Source organism: Mytilus californianus, unplaced genomic scaffold (assembly GCF_021869535.1).
Source record: "Mytilus californianus isolate M0D057914Y unplaced genomic scaffold, xbMytCali1.0.p SCAF_1, whole genome shotgun sequence".
NCBI lineage: Eukaryota > Metazoa > Mollusca > Bivalvia > Mytilida > Mytilidae > Mytilus > Mytilus californianus.
Genome location: NW_026262581.1, coordinates 88389418 through 88408542, shown reverse-complemented (window position 1 = coordinate 88408542; position 19125 = coordinate 88389418). Strand labels below are relative to the sequence as shown.

The following is a 19125-nucleotide window of genomic DNA, read 5'->3' as shown; positions in this document are numbered from 1 at the left end:
TTAAAATGTCCCTTTTTTATCTTCTGCCTCTATTTAAATGGTATATTCAAATGCACAAAATGTCAAAACTTCCAGTTTAGTTAGCTATGATGTGGAGATTATTGAAGTAAGTGAAAAGGACGACTTTGAAGTTTTGTTTATACCAGTTGGTGCCTACTGCGTAATAGTACTTATTTTTTTTAAACCTGAAGGTAATCAGTTTGGGAATCATTTTTCTGTGTACATATAATTAAACTTTTTTTAACTTTATTACTTTTTAAATAGTCAACTTTGAATAATGTTATGCTCATATTTTACAACATCTGAATTGTAAATTATCTCAATTTACAAAACTATAAAAAAAATTATAATTGATTACTTTTGTGTGTATTTCTTTTCTATGAGTAAATCTTCCTGTAAGCTATAGGCAATATACTTAAGTCTTCTCCTGTCTGTTTCTGAAAAAAAATAAATAACTACATGAATATTACTTCATTTCACTAGTTAATTAAATTTTATAGGACTAAAAATAACCAAAGACTTATTTTTTATAATTTCCTTCTCTTTCAAATACACATATAGTTCAGTCCCTGCTTTTTCTTTATTTTGTGCTTCAACCAACAAGTAAAGCCAGGGTATCAACTGCCTATGAATTTTCAGTTTCTCTCTTTTATAATTATTTAGTGTTATAATCATGAGTTAAAACTTTAATTTGAAAATGACAAGTTTAACATGAACATCCCTGTTGGGAATACTAATGTTAATTACATCTGAAATATTAGCAAGTGCAACAATGTTTTATTGTTTTCGCACAAAGATAGGAGAATATATATATATAGTTGAGGTTGACTTTGTTAGATGATAAAACTGATTTAAGCTGAAGACAGTATGTTTCTGCTGTTTCATGTAAAGCAGGTTATGTTTTACATCTATATATAAATGACTACTTACCCACATTGTACATTCCATTCACTGGGAATTTTGTCATTACATGAGTTGCCTATAAAATGGATATGTAAAGTCTCAATATTTAACAATCAAAAGTTGTTTTTTTTTAAATTCATGACCTTGACCTATAAACTAATTTACCTATAAATATTCTTCCAAATTTGATTACTGCTAATCATCAAATCACTTTGAATTTTAATCTATTTCGAAAATATTATTACTCATATATCATATATTTTGACAAAAAATAAGAATTGTTTGGTGATAATATATGGAAAGGTATATAATGTCAGGATGTAAATAGAAATGTCTTTCCAAAGTGTGCAACATGTTAATGTCCTTTGATGTCTGGTTTTATATTTTTGAGAAGTCAATACAATTTTATATAGCATTGTCATTTTTGTTATTTTGAGGTATTTTGTAGATGGAGATTAAACTTATGAACAAGAGTGCACATGCTGAAATGTCTCACCTGCTTTACTGATTGAGACTGAAAGTCCTTAAGATCAAGGCTTAACTACATATGTCACATAAACTTAACATTATTAAATTATGATCCATGAAAATGAGTTCAAGGTTAGATGAACCCTGTCAGATGGACATGTACACCTTAAAAATTGTTCCATACACCATATATATTTTATCTATTGCTTCTAGTATCTGAGACAGACCTAATCATGAAAACTTAATATTGACCAAAGAACCACTTTCAAACATTAAAAAAAGCTTGATAATGTGTCCCACAAAATTTCAAATGCAGTGAAAATAAATAAATATTTGATTGCTGTCTCATCTGTAAACAAAACCCTTCTTAAGTTATTTATTTGATGTTTACTTTTGCACAATGTGTCATTTCTCAGATAATTAGTCCTGTGATTAGATTATTTTATTACAGCTTCAGCATAAACAATTCTAGTAACAACAGGACATTGAGTGTCCATTATTGTGTTACTGTAAATTCAGAAATTATTGCCAGGTTTTTATTAATGCGAATAATGGGACTTCTTGAGTATCGCAATAATAAGAACTCGCATTCTTATATCAAACACATATATATATGTATGTAGCTTTTCCTAAAATCGCAATAATTAAACTCACATTTCTGTTCATTTTTTGAAATTTGGAATAATAAATGCACGCAATAATTTCTGAATTTACAGTAAGTTATCTTCACTGATGCTTATTCCTCTTAATTTACTATTTATTTAACATGTTACCTTATCACCAAATATTCCTGTCACATCTATTCTCTTCATTGCTGTAGGTATGAACCAGTCTTTTGATAATTTGTGTCTCTGAAAATATTAATATACATGTATGAATGTGGCTCTATATCAGTCATTCAATGAATATTTTCAATTTACTGATATTACTAGAATTTCTAGTTGAAGTAAAATTCCTGTACAATCCAAAATTATTTTTTGATTTATTCCCGATTGATTTTTTATGTCAAATTTCTTTTGATATGAATTTCAATTAAAAGATTGTATTAGCTAGGCAGTGATGGAATGATAAATATCAATTTATAGGTGTTATATCACCACAACATGGTACGTCACATCCAGTTTCATACGAAAAAAGGTTGAAAAAAAATATTCCCTTGAAATTTGAAAGTTGTAGGAAATTAACAATACATTTCATTGCAAAAAAAAAATTCTGAGTCATAAACATATGTCTTGGATGTTTCAAAGCATCATTCTTTTTTTTATTTGGTGTTTTAATAAAATATTTTGGAATCCAGGTTACACGGTTACTAAAGCTTGTAAAGAAGGAAAAAAGGGGTGAAAATTTGATTGGTTTACTTTCGGTGATGGTTATTATCTTATATCTCTTTATATTTCTTTATTTGACACTAAGATAAATTCTGCACAATTTTTTGAAAAATGCTAATTTAAAAAGACTAATAGGGGAACAACAATGGTGGTACATCTATTACTTCTTTAAACAACTAAAACGAGTTAAATCAGAGTTATCTTTCTTTATAGCAATGAAATAATTTTGGTACATTTAATCTCGCTGAAATCCATCAAATGATCTCCAATGAGTTAGGCTCATGTATAAAAAAATTCATAAGGGGTTCCGCAGAACCCTGTGTCTCGCCTGCGATTGCTGCTGTCAGTGTAAAAGTGTAGTGTTAACTTAATAAGTGAGTCCATTTAACAGTAAAATACAGAATTTAAAAAAAATTCAAACTTTTTCTTTAGATGCTATTTCTTGGTCTTGAAGATGAGCTTCTGTCCAAGTTTCATAACAATCCATGAAGGTTTACAAATTTATCATGTAAAAAAAATTCAATCCCAGACTGTCTGTCAATGTTAACTGTAAACAAGAGGCTCTCAAGAGCCTGAATCCCTCACCTGTATTTCAGAGGAGAAGATTTTTAAATGTTAGCAAACTTGATGAACAAATAGTGTAAAATTGTCTTTAAAGGGCAATAACTCCTTAAGGGTCAATTGACAATTTTGGTCATATTAACTTTTTTGTAGATCTTACTTTGCTGAACATTATTGCTGCTTACAGTTTACATATATCTATAGTAATATTCAAAATAATAACAAAAAACTGCAAAATTTTGTTAAAACTACCAATTCGGTGGCAGCAACCCAACAATGGGTTGTTCGATTCGTCTGATAATTTCAGGGTCGATAGATCTTGACCAATTAAACAATTTTACCCCATGTCACATTTGCTCTAAAAGATTTAGTTTTTGAGATAAAAGCCAAAAACTGCATTTGACCCTTATGTTCTATTTTTAGCCATGGCGGCCATGTTTGTCAATGGATACAAACTTCGGATACAATTTATAAACAAGATACCCTAAGGAACATTTAGTTAAGGTTTGAAGGTAATTGGCCAAGTAGTTTCAGAGGAGAAGATTTTTAAATGTTAGCAAACTTGATGAACAAATTGTGTAAAATTGTCTTTAAAGGGCAATAACTCCTTAAGGGGTCAATTGACAATTATGGTCATATTAACTTTTTTGTAGATCTTACTTTGCTGAACATTATTGCTGCTTACAGTTTATATATATCTACAATAATATTCAAAATAATAACAAAAAAACGCAAAATTTTGTTAAAACTACCAATTCGGTGGCAGCAACCCAACAATGGGTTGTTCGATTCATCTGAAAATTTCAGGGCTGATAGATCTTGACCAATTGAACAATTTTATATCATATCAGATTTGCTCTAAAAGCTTTAGTTTTTGATATATAAGCCAAAAACTGCATTTGACCCCTATGTTCTATTTTTAGCCATGGCGGCCATGTTTGTCGATGGATCAAAACTTTGGATACAATTTATAAACTAGATACCCTAAGGAACATTTAGTTAAAGTTTGAAGGTATTTGGCCCAGTAGTTTCAGAGGAGAAGATTTTTGAAATAGTTTACGATGACAGACGACGACAACGACGGACGCCAAGTGATGGCATAAGCTCACATGGGGCCCTTTGGGCCCTGGTGAGCTAAAAATGAAGTCCATCTATCAGAAAAATACTAAAAATGAAAAAATTATATTTTCAAAGGTTTGCTTCAGACATTATCTCTTAATCATTAAAAAGCTACTGCCAAAGTTTCATAAAACTCTATGAAGGTTTGACAAAGTAACTGATGTGTAACAAACTTTAACCCCAGACAGTATCTACTTGTTAACTGTAAAATAACTAAGTTCATTTATTAATAAAATACGGAAAAATGAAAATAAATATTTTCAAAATTTTGCCCTGGATACTGTCTTTTGGTCATAAACAAGCTTCTGTCCAAACTTCATAAAATTCCATATAGGTTTGACAAAGTTATTGATGTCTAAAAAAAGATCTAACCACAGACTGAACCTAACTGTTGACGCCACCGACGGAATCTAGGATTGCTATGTCTCGCTTTCGCGAAATAAATTTCACAGGCTCAACAAAAAGCTAAGGCCTTAAACTCCATTAACATAAATATCAAAAAATTATAAGGCCATAGTTATGAGCCAACTTCAAGTACAACTTTAAATATCATTATAAATAAATCCTTCTTTAAAGTTTTAAAGCAATCCATGAGACCCTGTTAGGAGTCACAGTGCCAAGGTTTATGAGCAGGTAGTTGACTAATAACATGTACTCTATGACTAACATTAATAGGGATTGAATTATCTCACAATAACAAATACCCAGTACTAATGTTTATTTATTCCAGAGATCTGGGATTTCCATGTGAATTCTTTCAACTTACAATAGGATGTTCTGTTAATGCAGATTCATGGAAGAAATTCTTCACTTGTAGACGTTCACCAGCTGCAATAAAAAAAAAACATTATTAGAATTTTGAATTATTTTTCCTCCTCACTGACAAATTTAAAAAAATAAACATTATGTCACAGGTGAAATAAATCCTGTATTTTCACTCCTCTGACATCATACAACAATAGACAATCAAGACATCATCAATTGAATTGAGAACACATAGAAAAGAAATACTGTTCCATGCATTTACTACTTTATTCACATAAAAAATCAATGAAATATAAATTATCTAATGTGTTGTTCAATCACTCATTGAATAATTTTCAATATTTGAATTCTAGGAAGGTTATTCAATAAAATATTTCTTATCTGAATAAAATTGTAACATTTATTTATTGGAAAACATTAGACAAACATGTGACTGAACATCTAAGATCATAAGAATCTAAATGTATGTACTGATAAATTTTTTTCACTAAGTTATAAATTTTCACTGTTTATTACATGTTTGCAATTTAAACAAACTACAACATGTACAAATGTAAAGTATTAATGATAGCTATTCTTCCTCTGGAGTCATAACACTGTGCTATTTTGACTACATGTCATCCAAACAGTTTATCTATTTGAACCAAACCAGTTTTATCATTGAAAATAGATAAATCTTAAATAGTTCAGAGTTCCGGAAAATTTTTATTGATCCTAAATTTTTTTTTTAGCTGATCTATCTGTTTTTGATGGGTTACAATAAGGAATCCAATGCTTTAGAAGAGAAAAAAATTGCTAAAATATCTCACATGCTGTTACCCTTTACTGATACTTGGTTTTTTGTGGTCAAGTTTTTGGTAGTGAAGTTAGAGAATGATTAAGTTACTTTAACAAGTCTAAGGAAAAAAGAAAGTTACATGCGATGCCAGGCCGTGAATATAACCCCACACATTATTGGACATTAAAGAAAAGTTACATGTGATGTCTGGCCAAGTATATACCCCCACACATCATTAGACATTAAATAAAAGTTACATGTGATGTCAGGCCAAGTATATACCCCCACACATCATTAGACATTAAATAAAAGTTACATGTGATGTCAGGCCAAGTACATACCACCACACATCATTATATATAATTAGACATTGAAGAAAAGTTACATGTGATGTCAGGCCAAGTATATACCCCCACACATCATTAGACATTAAAGAAAAATTACATGTGATGTCAGGCCAAGTATATACCCCCACACATCATTAGACATTAAATAAAAGTTACATGTGATGTCAGGCCAAGTATATACCACCACACATCATTATATATAATTAGACATTGAAGAAAAGTTAAATGTGATGTCAGGCCAAGTATATACCACCACACATCATTATATATAATTAGACATTGAAGAAAAGTTACATGTGATGTCAGGCCAAGTATATAATCCCACACATCATTGGACATTAAAGAAAAGTTACATGTGATGTCTGGCCAAGTATATACCCCCATACATCATTAGACATTAAATAAAAGTTACATGTGATGTCAGGCCAAGTATTTACCACCACACATCATTATATATAATTAGACATTAAATAAAAGTTACATGTGATGTCAGGCCAAGTATATACCACCACACATCATTATATATAATTAGTTATTGAAGAAAAGTTACATGTAATGTCAGGCCAAGTATATAACCCCACACATCATTGGACATTAAAGAAAAGTTACATGTGATGTCTGGCCAAGTATATACCCCCACACATCATTAGACATTAAATAAAAGTTACATGTGATGTCAGGCCAAGTATTTACCACCACACATCATTATATATAATTAGACATTGAAGAAAAGTTACATGTGATGTCAGGCCAAGTATATACCACCACACATCATTATATATAATAAGACATTGAAGAAAAGTTACATGTGATGTCAGGGAAAGTATATAACCCCACACATCATTGGACATTAAAGAAAAGTTACATGTGATGTCAGGCCAAGTATATACCACCACACATCATTATATACAATTAGACATTAAATAAAAGTTACATGTGATGTCAGGGATAGTATATAACCCCACACATCATTGGACATTAAAGAAAAGTAACATGTGATGTCAGGCCAAGTATATACCACCACACATCATTATATATAATTAGACATTAAATAAAAGTTACATGTGATGTCAGGCCAAGTATATAACCCCACACATCATTGGACATTAAAGAAAAGTTACATGTGATGTCTGGCCAAGTATATACCCCCACACATCATTAGACATTAAATAAAAGTTACATGTGATGTCAGGCCAAGTATTTACCACCACACATCATTATATATAATTAGACATTGAAGAAAAGTTACATGTGATGTCAGGCCAAGTATATACCACCACACATCATTATATATAATAAGACATTAAATAAAAGTTACATGCAATGTCAGGGAAAGTATATAACCCCACACATCATTGGACATTAAAGAAAAGTTACATGTGATGTGAGGCCAAGTATATACCCCCACATATCATTGGAAATTAAAGAAAATTTACATGCAAAGTCAGGGCAAGTATATACCCCCACACATCATTATACATTAAAGAAAAGTTACATGTGATGTCAGGCCAAGTATATAAACTCACACATCATAAGACATTGAAGAAAAGTTACATGCGATGTCAGGGCAGGTATATAACCCCATACATCACTAGACATTGAAGAAAAGTTACATGTGATGTCAGGCCAAGTATATAAACTCACACATCATAAGACATTGAAGAAAAGTTACATGCGATGTCAGGCCAAGTATATAAACTCACACATCATAAAACATTGAAGAAAAGTTACATGTGATGTCAGGCCAAGTATATAAACTCACACATCATAAGACATTGAAGAAAAGTTACATGCGTTGTCAGGGCAGGTATATAACCCCATACATCACTAGACATTGAAGAAAAGTTACATGCCATGTCAGGCCAAGTATATACCCCCCACACATCATTAGACATTGAAGAAAAGTTACATGCAATGTCAGGCCAAGTATATAACCCCACACATCACTAGACATTGAAGATAAGTTACATGATCAGTGGGTAACTTAAAAATTCAAAGAATCATCAAACAGACTTCCTGGTATTTGTTTTACATATATATGTAGATGAGATTGTGAGACAAATATTATAATTAAGACAGTGGATTTTTCTAGGATTCCTCAGAGTCAGGTTAAGGACTTACTCCCAATAGAAAATAATTCAAAATCATGCAGAATTCCCAAACTTAACATTTTGCCTCACTAAATTTTATTCCAAAATTACCTGATTTTGGTATACATATAAACTTCCCAAAATGCCATTAAAAGGACCAGTCTCAAAAGACCCAGTGAATACTTAAGGCTCCCAGTTTAGGGTTGCCTAATGAGCTACTTAATTACAACCCCTGTATCATAGCAAGTTCAATTGCCCTGAAATATACACATATTGTGACATAACAACTTTGAAGACTGATAAACTGCTAACGAAAGTGGTATAAAATCTGACAAAAGTGTAATGGAGTTCTATCATTTCATCGATAACTTTATTTAAATAAGAAGAAAAACACTCAGTTTATATGCCATATAATGTTGTATCAAAACCTTTTAAGTCAATAGAAATGGATAAATTGTTTATCAATCTATACTGAAACCTAGGTACTTCATTTTTAAAAAGGTTAATAAAACATTGACTGGTTTTTCAGTATTTATTCTGAGTAAACAGGTAAACAGTTTTAAAGGAAGTTTCAGTGAAAGGTTCACTTAATCCATTAACTTTTCCATAAAATATTTTATAGCTGTAATTTCATGCTAATTAGGTCTTGTGTGTTACATGCTAATGATGACATAAAGTGGACTGAATGGCAAAGAGAATTTTGTATTATAAGTTTATACTGGGAAATTTTCCTACAAGTTTTCATTCTGATCTCATATACAGAAAATAACTGTCCTGAAATATCAGAAATTAATTTATCTAGAGAACAATTACATACTATAACTCTGTGACATCCAATGTCTTAATTGTGACTTATAAAGACCATGGTCAAACACAGACCTTCATCTCCCACAAAGTTAACCATAGGCAATGATAAATAAAAATTTTGTAAGGGTTCTGCGGAACCCAGTGTCTCGCCTACTTTTGCTGTTAATCGCAGGCTCAACAAAAATGAGGAAAAAAATTAATAAAAATATTCCTCTCTATACTATCTTTTGATTGTAAGTAGCTTCTGTCCAAGTTTGGTAAAAATCCAGGATAGTTTATGAATCTAATAAATGTTTCAAAAACTTAAACTGCAGACTGTATGTAAAGTCCATTTATAAGTAAAATACGGAAAAAATGGAACAAAATTTTAACAAAATTTCCTTCTAGGTACTAGCTTTATATCATAAACAAGCTTCTGTCCCAGTTTGGTACAAATCCAGGATAGTTTAAGAAAGTTGTTAAAATTTTAAAAACTTTAACCACAGAGTGAATGTAATGTTAACTGGCAGAAAAACTAAGTCCATTTATAAGTAAAATACGGAAAAATTGAAATTTTTTTTTCCAAAATTTACTTCTGGATACTATCTTATGATCATAAACAAGCTTCTTTCCAAGTTTGGAAAAAATTCAGGATAGTTTAAGAAAGTTATTAAAATTTCAAAAACTTTAACCACAGAGTGAATGTAATGTTTCCTGGCAGAAAAACTAAGTCCATTTATAAGTAAAATACGGAAAAAATGGAATTTTTTTTTTACAAAATTTACTTTTGAATATTATCTTATGATCATAAACAAGCTTCTGTCCAAGTTTGGTAGAAATCCAGGATAGTTTAAGAAAGTTATTAAAATTTCAAAAACTTTAACCACAGAGTGAATATTTGTGGACACCGCCGACGACGACAACAACGAAGACGACGACGGAATGTAGGATCGCTATGCCTCACTTTTTCCACAAAAGTCGAAGGCTCGACAAAAAGGGGGGGGGGGGGATTAAAGTAATTATTTGTGCTCTAGGATTGGAATAATTTTTTTACCCTTTCAACTATGTTTCTATATATTGATAAAAGAATATTAACAAATGAATCATTTTCCTACTAGTTGTTATTGGCTTTGAACTAGCTTTCAGTAACTGTGTGGTTGTCCTTTGTTGCTGTATATCATATTTGTTTTTACAATACATCATATTAATTGCCTAGTTTGAATTGTTTTACATTTTTCATGCCGGAGCCTTTTATAGCATGATATGCAGTATGGATTTTTCTCATTGTTGAAGGCTATACACTGACCTATAGTTGGTAAATTTAAGTCATTTTGGTCTCTGATGGAAAGTTGTCTCATTGACAATCATACCACATATTCCTATTTCTATAACAAAGATAAAGTCTGGTCAATCAAGTGCAGAAATGTCATATCAGAGGTCACTGAAATGTTTTGAAAATAATAGACATAGATGAACATAAATGGCTACCTTACATAAAGATTTAATGTTAATAAAAAATATATTAACAACTTAACAGACTTAACCAAATTTAATATTGCTCCTATATAAATTTTAATGGAAAGATCTGAAAATGTCAAAATTTTGATATTTTTTCATATATATATGGCAGAACAATGTCCTGTGAATATTGGACTTATGTTCTATGACATATTTTTAATACTTTAAGGATTTCAAATTCAAGGGCCCCAAAAAATCTCTTTATCATAAAAGGTCACCTGCCATAAATAAACTGCTTCGCTGAGCGCAGCTAGATACGCCCGCAGAGGTCCAACCCTGAATAGTTGGGGCAAAAATGGACACAATATTCAAGCTTGATTCAGGTCTGAATTTGGATTGTAATTAAATATTTGACATATTTATTTCTGAATAAATGTAGTCAAAGAACTTGAAATTGGTTATATGAATTGAACTTATATTCAATTAAAGATTTCTTGCTGTTGTGCAATACTTAGTAAATCTGTTGTCAGACTATAAACAAATAAAGTTAAATAAATTCTCAATGTCATATTAGAAATTTATGAAAATAAAAAGGGAGCTTACATCAATAGATATAAACAATTCACCAAAGTTTCATGAGAATTGGTGACAGCATTTTTGAGTTATTGTCCAAAAACTGGAAAATCACCCCTTTTTTTAATGAATAAAACCCCACAACTCAGAAATGTAAAATGTAAAATTTATAAAATTCTAAAGGGAGCTTACATCAATACATACAAATAATTCACCAAAGTTTCATAAGAATTGCTGAAAGCATTATTGAGTTTTTGTCCGAAAACTGGAAAATCCCCCCTTTTTTTATGAATAAAACCCTGTAACTTGGAAACGTAAAATCTTAAATTTATAAAAATCGAAAGGGAGCTCATGTCAATAGATATAAACAATTCACCACAATTTCTTGCAAGTTGGTGAAAGCATTCTTGACTTATTGTCTGAAAACTGGAAAATCCCCCTTTTTTTAATAAATAAAACCCCATAACTCGGAAACGTAGAATCTAAATTTTATAAAAAACGAAACGGAGCTCATGTCAATAGATATAAACAATTCATCAAAGTTTCATGCAAATTGGTTAAAGCATTTTTCAGTTAATGTCCGACATGTTGACGACTACGGACAGACGGACGGACGGACAGACAGACAGACAACGGTATACCATAATACGTCCCGTAAACGGGCGTATAAAAAGCAGATAAGATAGTGTGATCCTTTTGTAATATTACAGAATCAGAAGTTAATACTTTCAGATTATACAATTTTGAAATAAGATTTCTGTGTGTGAATAAACACTGTTATTACAGTATAATCAATAACTTTGCTGTTTTGAATTAATTCATTTACAGTATATGTTACTCAGCGTGACGTAACATAGAAAACCCATTTCAGATATCTGTGCAATATGTTTAGAATTTTAAACCTAGTTGTGTTGATAAAGCATTCAATATAATCCAAAATCACAGTGTCGCTGGCCTTTCTTATGAGTAATTCTGTTCAAAGTAAAATATTTCAAGTAACTTCATATTAAATAGAATGCAGAATTTGAATACAATTTTTATTTTTCATTCTTAATTCTTAAATTTAAGATATTCCGTCTTGAAAAAAGTTTAATCAAATGTTTTATTTATCTATACATCTGAAAATGGAAAATGTTTGTTTTTGTTTTGTTTATTTCTTGAGTAGCTGCTTTGTTATGTCAAATTTCAAAAAATCTCCCTTTATCAGATAAATAATCTTTATATTCTTCACTCCCGAATTCAACAACTTTTCAGCAGTTATAAAATATATTAAACAAATTAACAAAGGTAAAATTATTTCAAGATATCTTGATATGCTTTTTTCATTCCTTTATCTTTGTCTTCTGTCATAGAACAAAAGAAATTTTGATCTAAAAATAAACCTCATTCCTTAATACAAAGAAATCCTGATTATCTTTAAGATTTGTTTATTTTATGTTTTATCAAACGATAAATTGGACTCCATCCAATACACATGATTTATAAATAGTCCTTTAATGAAACTATTGTATCTTAGTATCTCTTTTCAATTCAACAATCTCATTTAATTGTAAAGGTGTGTAAATATTTACACTTTGTATGTTCGACAGATGACAACCACATTTGATTCCTTTGTACTATTCTTAATTTACTCAACATTAAATAAATTGTACTAGTCAAACTATATTTAAAATACAGGAGAAAAAATAAATTATAAACTCACAAAAATTTTAGAAAAAATTATATATAAAAAAAAACCAAAAAAAAAACAAAGACACATATATGGTCTACAGAAAAGAAATATTATAACAAACTGTTTCAGCAGATATGTCTCGCTTTTTGTAATTTTGATAGTGAAATGCAAATGTTGAAATTAAAATGGCAATATTTAAACATGTAAACTATGCAAAACATTTAAAGTCAAAGAACCATGACTGAAGATGCATGGCCAAATAACCTCTATAAAGGAAAATGAGAAATGCCAATCTTATTCAACTGCATACCAACAATCATTGACTTAATATTAGTGGTTTATGTTAAACTAATCCAATCACAAACTTTAACATGTAATCTAAGCCAAATAATCTCCATGAAAATGAAATGTGACAATGCTAATACAACTGCATACCAAATACCATTGACAAACAACTAGTGGTTCCCTATAAACTGACCTAATTACAAACTAATACATGTAAACTGAGAAAAAGTTTCAAAGTCAACAGTCCATGACTGAGGGGGCGGGGCCAGAATATCTCAATGGAAATGAGATGTCCCAATGCTAATACAACTGCATACCAAATATCATGGACATACCACTAGTGATTCCCATAAACTGACCTAATCACAAACTAATACCTTGTTGATACTGCTGCTGCTGTGGGAAACAGCATGCCTAAGTCTCACTTTTTTTACTTTGTCGAATCCAGACATGCCAGACAAAAATATCAAGAGTACAAAAAGTGGTTTACCATAAATATTTCTAAATAATAGTGGTCAAAACATGGAGGTCATTTTCTGATCTAAGGTGGATGAAAGGTGTATGTCTGCATCGTGCTTATACTATGAATATGGAAAAACAAATCAATTTGAGGGGTATTCTTAAAAAAATCACTTTCTGTATATACTTGCTAGTTTTGAGGAAAATATCTTCAAGTGATCCTCATGGGAGCAACTGGGTATAAAATATGGTCGTCCTGAGTGACTCCTAACTTGCTAAATGCACTTTTAAATGAAAGTATAGTTTGAACAAGGTTTAACAGTACACTGGATCTCTTACTTGACAAAGTTGAATGACACTTATTTTAATTCAATTTAACTATGTATCTTGGTGTCAATGTCCACAGGATGTTGCTGTGTATTAATCCTCCCCATACAAAATAATGTGATTCAGTAAGCCTCAGTGTGTATTTATATAAAACACACAGAAAAAAGATGCCCATTAGGAAGAACATGAAGGGCTCTTGTGCATCAACAGATCCCAGCATACTCCAACACATGTAGTTTAGGTAACATTCCCAATTTTTTTGGGCTCTGTAGCATTTTTATACATCTCCCACAGTTTATACTTCCGCTAGAAACACATACAAAATAAGAGGCAGAAGATACATGTTCTTAAATAAAGGGACAATCAAAAAGTGTCAGTTGAAGAAATCTGTCAATACCTGGTAAAAAATAAAGAGCGATAAACCAGTCTTTAACCCTTACCATGCTGTGCCCGTCATATGACGGGATTACCCAAACCACCGTTATTTGGCTCCAATGGCTCTCCATACTTTTAGAGGTCAACTTTATGATACTTATTTCGAAATTGATGCATGTTCCCTCAACCTGAGGCTATCTATTGTCATGTTTCTCATGTTTAAGTTGCATTTATAGCTCAAATACGTACTTGGAAAATTGAAATCAGATAAAACTGGTTTTTCTGGAGTGGTGGGCTTCCCTTTGATGTCTTATACAGAAAGTTCAGAGGCCTAAAACTTTCAAAAATAGTGTAAACCTGCAGGCATATATCTACTGATCATAACTATTATTGAAATATGCATAGGAAATGACTACTTCCGGTTTCAGGTCCAGTTGAAGTCAAAAATCAGAAAAAATCATGAAATTCCTTATTTTTTGTCCAAATTACCTTCTTTAGACTGGTGTTCCCAGATCATTTTCACTCCAACCTAAGAACTGTTGGGGTTAATGTGTTTACTGGGGTCCACTGTACATGCAGACTACAGCTGAATACCTATATCAGCATCCCTCGGTCTTTGGGGTCAAGAAATAGGACGAAAAATTGTCAAAATTGACGCTTTTTGCACCTGATGACCAACTTTTGGGGCAAATTCCCGCCCACCCAGCCCTGCCTCCTCACCCCAACCACCCGTACCGTGATCCCCTACCTTAGATTTAAAGAACTCAATAATCTTCAGCAGCAGGGTAAAGCTCATTTGCATATAATTTGCATATTTTTGCAAATAAACGAAAATTAGACATTTTTTGAAAACAATTCAGCATGGTAAGTGTTAAGGCCATTGGTGGTAGAAATCAAATTTTTTCCAGTTTTAGCCTCAATTTGTATGTTTTTTCATCTTATTTTGGGTCAGAATGGGTTATCAAGGCCTCCAGATACACGGGTTTGCTCAAAAACACTTTTAAGTTTATTTTTATTTTTGTTGTTTATTAAAACATCACATAGAAAATTAAAGAATGAGCAATACTACCCAAGGGAGATATCAGTCACTCCAGAAGGGTAAGCAATAGTCATCATGGTCATGGCAAGAACAAATTTGTTGATGTCACAATCAAGGAAAATAATACTTATCTTTCAAGTTTCTACAGATATTTCAATTCTTTCGTTGGAATTAAAATAAATACATACACTAATGTGACATGAAGGGAATAGACGTTCACAAGTGTTTTCAGATACTGGTAATTACCTACAATGTTCAAGGGAGATGAAAATTGTCAGAAATAAACAGTAACAAGAGTGCATATGCTGAAATGTCTTGCCTGCTTTAATGACCATGACTGATTTTATTTTGAAAGTCTGAAGGAGAAAGGTGAAATGAAAGGTTTTACTACAAGCATCGCATAAACTTAACATTATTAATGATCCATGACAATGATGATGGATGGCTGCTTACCGTCCAGCAATAAATTAACATGCATATTCAGGATGAGAACATGTTAATGTTATATGAATATTAACCCTGCTTTGTACTAGTCCGACACGCTGAGCCTGATTTTTAACGTGCTAGTTCATAAGGTAACAGTCTGCAGGAAGACATACCACCTTACCCAGACACATTCTTCTTACTCCGAGCCGAACAGTCTTTGCTCTTACTCCTTAATGTTGCGTGCTTAGCAGACAAGCAGCCAATATCAATTTTAAAGTCTTTGGTTTGACCGGGCCGGGGTTCAAACCAATAACGTCCCGCACTTGAGGCGAACATGCTACCACGAGACCACAGAGGCAGTTTCCACAGCAATGAAATCAAGGTCAGATAAACCCTGCCAGACTGACCAGTACACCTTATAGTCATTCCATACACCTCCTACCAAGGTTGGGCGGTAAATACCGCCCCTGGTATTTACCAGCGGTATTTACCGGTATTTACTGCCCCAGACAATACTCCTCAAGTGGTCAATACTGGCAAATACTGGTCGATTGAAATTTTCTTGGTGGTTTTTACTATTTATTGTAGTAAAAACTTGATACAAAGTAAGATATATTTAAACATTTATCTTTTAGCATGTTTCAGCTTAAATAAATGAATGAATTTGATATGTTTTATTCATTTTCAACACTTATACCTACTAATTTAGTCACAAGTCCATATTTTAGATTAATAATAAAATGCTCCGCTGGGCGCAGCTTGATACGACCGCAGAGGTCGAACCCTGAACAGTTGGGGCAAGTATGGACACAACATTCAAGTTTGATACAGCTCTGAATTTGGATTGTGATTAAATATTTGACACAGCATAGGTTTCTGACACAGAATGAATGTGGTCTAAGAACTTAAATTTTTTAATTTACCTATTATGGTCCAATATCCAAAATCTAAATACATGGTTAGATTCAGCATATCAAAAAATCCAAAGAATTCAATTTTTGATGAAATCAAACAAAGTTTAATTTTGGACCCTTTTGACCTCAATGTGGACCAATTTGATAATGGGGCCCAAAAATCAAAATACATGGTTAGAATCAGCATATCAAAGAACCCCATATATTCAATTTTTGTTGAAATCAAACAAAGTTTAATTTTGGACCCCAACTTGGACCAACTTGAAAACTGGGCCCATAATCAAAAATCTAAACACATGTTTAGATTCAGCATATCAAAGAACCCCAAGAATTCAATTTTTGTTACAATCAAACTAATTTAATTTTGGACCCTTTGGACCTTAATGTAGACCAATTTAAAATAAAACTGCTTCGCTGAGCGCAGCTGGATACGCCCGCAGAGGTCAAACCCTGAACAGTTGGGGCAAAAAAGGACACAATATTCAAGCTTGATACAGGTCTGAATTTGGATTGTAATTAAATATTTGATATATTATAGGTTTCTGAATAAATGTAGTCAAAGAACTTGAAATTGGTTATATGAAGGATTTCTTGCTGTTGTGCAATGCGCAATACTTAGTAAATCTGTTGTCAGACTATAAACAAATAAAATCTTATAACTCGGAAATGTAAAATCGAAAATTTATAGTAGTCAAAAGGGAGCTTACAAAAATAGATATAAACAATTTACCAAAGTTTCATAAAAAATGCTGAAAGCATTTTTGAGCTATTGACGAAAACTGGAAAATCCCCATTTTGTAATGAATAAAACCCCATAAATCGGAAACTTAATAGTCTGAAATTTATAAAAATCAAAAGGGAGCTCATGTCAATAGAAATAAACAATTCACCAAAGTTTTTTGCAAATTGGTGAAATTGTTTTTAAGTTATTGTCTGAAAACTGGAAAATCCCCCCTTTTTTAATGAATAAAACCCCAAAACTCGGAAACGGTAAAACCAAAATTTATAAAAAAACAAAAGGGAGCTCACGTCAATAGATATGAACAATTCACAAAAGTTTCATGTAAATTGGTGAAATATTTTTTGAGTTATTGTCAGAAAACTGGAAAATCCCCCCTTTTTTAATGAATAAAACTCCAAAACTCGGAAACGGTAAATCCGAAATTTATAAAAAACGAAAGAGAGCTCACGTCAATAGATCTGAACAATTTACAAAAAGTTTCATGCAAATTGGTGAAATTGTTTTTGAGTTATTGTCCGAAAACTGGAAAATCCCCCCTTTTTTAATGAATAAAACCCCAAAACTTGGAAATGGTAAATCTGAAATTGATAAAAAACGAAAGGGAGCTTACGTCAATAGATATAAACAATTCACCAAAGTTTCATGCATACTGATTAAAGCGTTTTTGAAGTAATGTCCGACATGTTGACGACGGACGGACGGATGGACTGACAGACGGACGGACGGACAGACGGACAGAGGTATACCATAATACGTCCCGTAAACGGGCGTATAAAAACGGGACCCAAAATTAAAAATCTAAATACATGGTTAGATTTGACATATCAAAGAACCCCAATAATTCAATTTTTGATGAAATAAATCAAAGTTTAATTTTGGACCCTTTTGACCTCAATATGAACCAATTTGATAGCGGGGCCTACAAATAAAAAATCCAAATACATGGTTAGATTCAGCATATCAAAGAACCTCATATATTCAATTTTTTGTCGAAATCAAACAAAGTTTAATTTTGGACCCCAATTTGGACCAACTTGAAAACTGGGCCCAAAATCAAAAATCTAAATACATGTTTAGATTCAGCATATCAAAGAACCCCATATATTCAATTTTTGTTGAAATCAAAATAAGTTAAATTTTGGACCCTTTTGACCTTAACGTACACCAATTTGAAAACTGGACCCAAAATTAAAAATCTAAATACACAGTCAGATTTGGCATAACAAATAAATAAATGTGGTCAAAGATTTTACAAATCTAATGCGCCATACTGTGCAATTAAAGATTACTTCTTGAAATATTTTAATTTCTGTATCTGAAATGAGAAAAAATTGACCCCCACAATTTTTTTTACCCCCCCCCCCCCCCCCCCCCCCCCCTTTTTTCCCCCAAAAAATTCTTTCCCTCAAGATATGGTCATAATCTCAATTCATACTTTCCAATGGAATTTGCAACCATAATTACCCATTTAAATTTACCATAGTGCTAACTTAATCTATTTTATAATAGAATTTAAAATATGGTGTCAAATCTTTCATATGGATTTTTTTTGTAAAAAAAAAAAGATGCAACATTTGCAGATATTTTTACTGGTCTTCCTTTATAAATATGCATTTCTTTAAACATAATTTAAAAGCAGTGTAAGGGAAGTAATCAAAACGTTGTATGTGGATTACCTCCCTTACACTGTTTTAAATTGTCTTAATTGTC

At 31.7% G+C, this 19125-nt stretch overlaps 1 protein-coding gene and 1 long non-coding RNA gene across 11 annotated transcripts in view; one reads left to right on the top strand and one right to left on the bottom strand.

Moving 5' to 3' along the window:
- Positions 1 to 19125, top strand: part of LOC127710138 (uncharacterized) — a 304241-nt gene that overhangs the window by 233711 nt on the left and 51405 nt on the right. The gene's annotated exons all lie outside the window — the stretch shown is intronic.
- The window catches only part of LOC127709512 (uncharacterized), a 217648-nt gene that overhangs the window by 191321 nt on the left and 7202 nt on the right, over positions 1 to 19125 (bottom strand). For all 10 annotated transcript variants that reach the window (XR_007985696.1, XR_007985698.1, XR_007985697.1 and 7 more), the window contains exons 6-9: positions 5146 to 5207; positions 2145 to 2222; positions 931 to 979; positions 359 to 437 (exon numbers count right to left, since the gene is read on the bottom strand). Coding sequence is in view for 6 of the 10 variants with exons in the window: in XM_052215164.1 (XP_052071124.1) it covers positions 359 to 437; positions 931 to 979; positions 2145 to 2222; positions 5146 to 5207 (268 nt within the window). In the remaining 4 variants the exon portion in view is untranslated. The remainder of the gene's footprint in view (positions 1 to 358; positions 438 to 930; positions 980 to 2144; positions 2223 to 5145; positions 5208 to 19125) is intronic.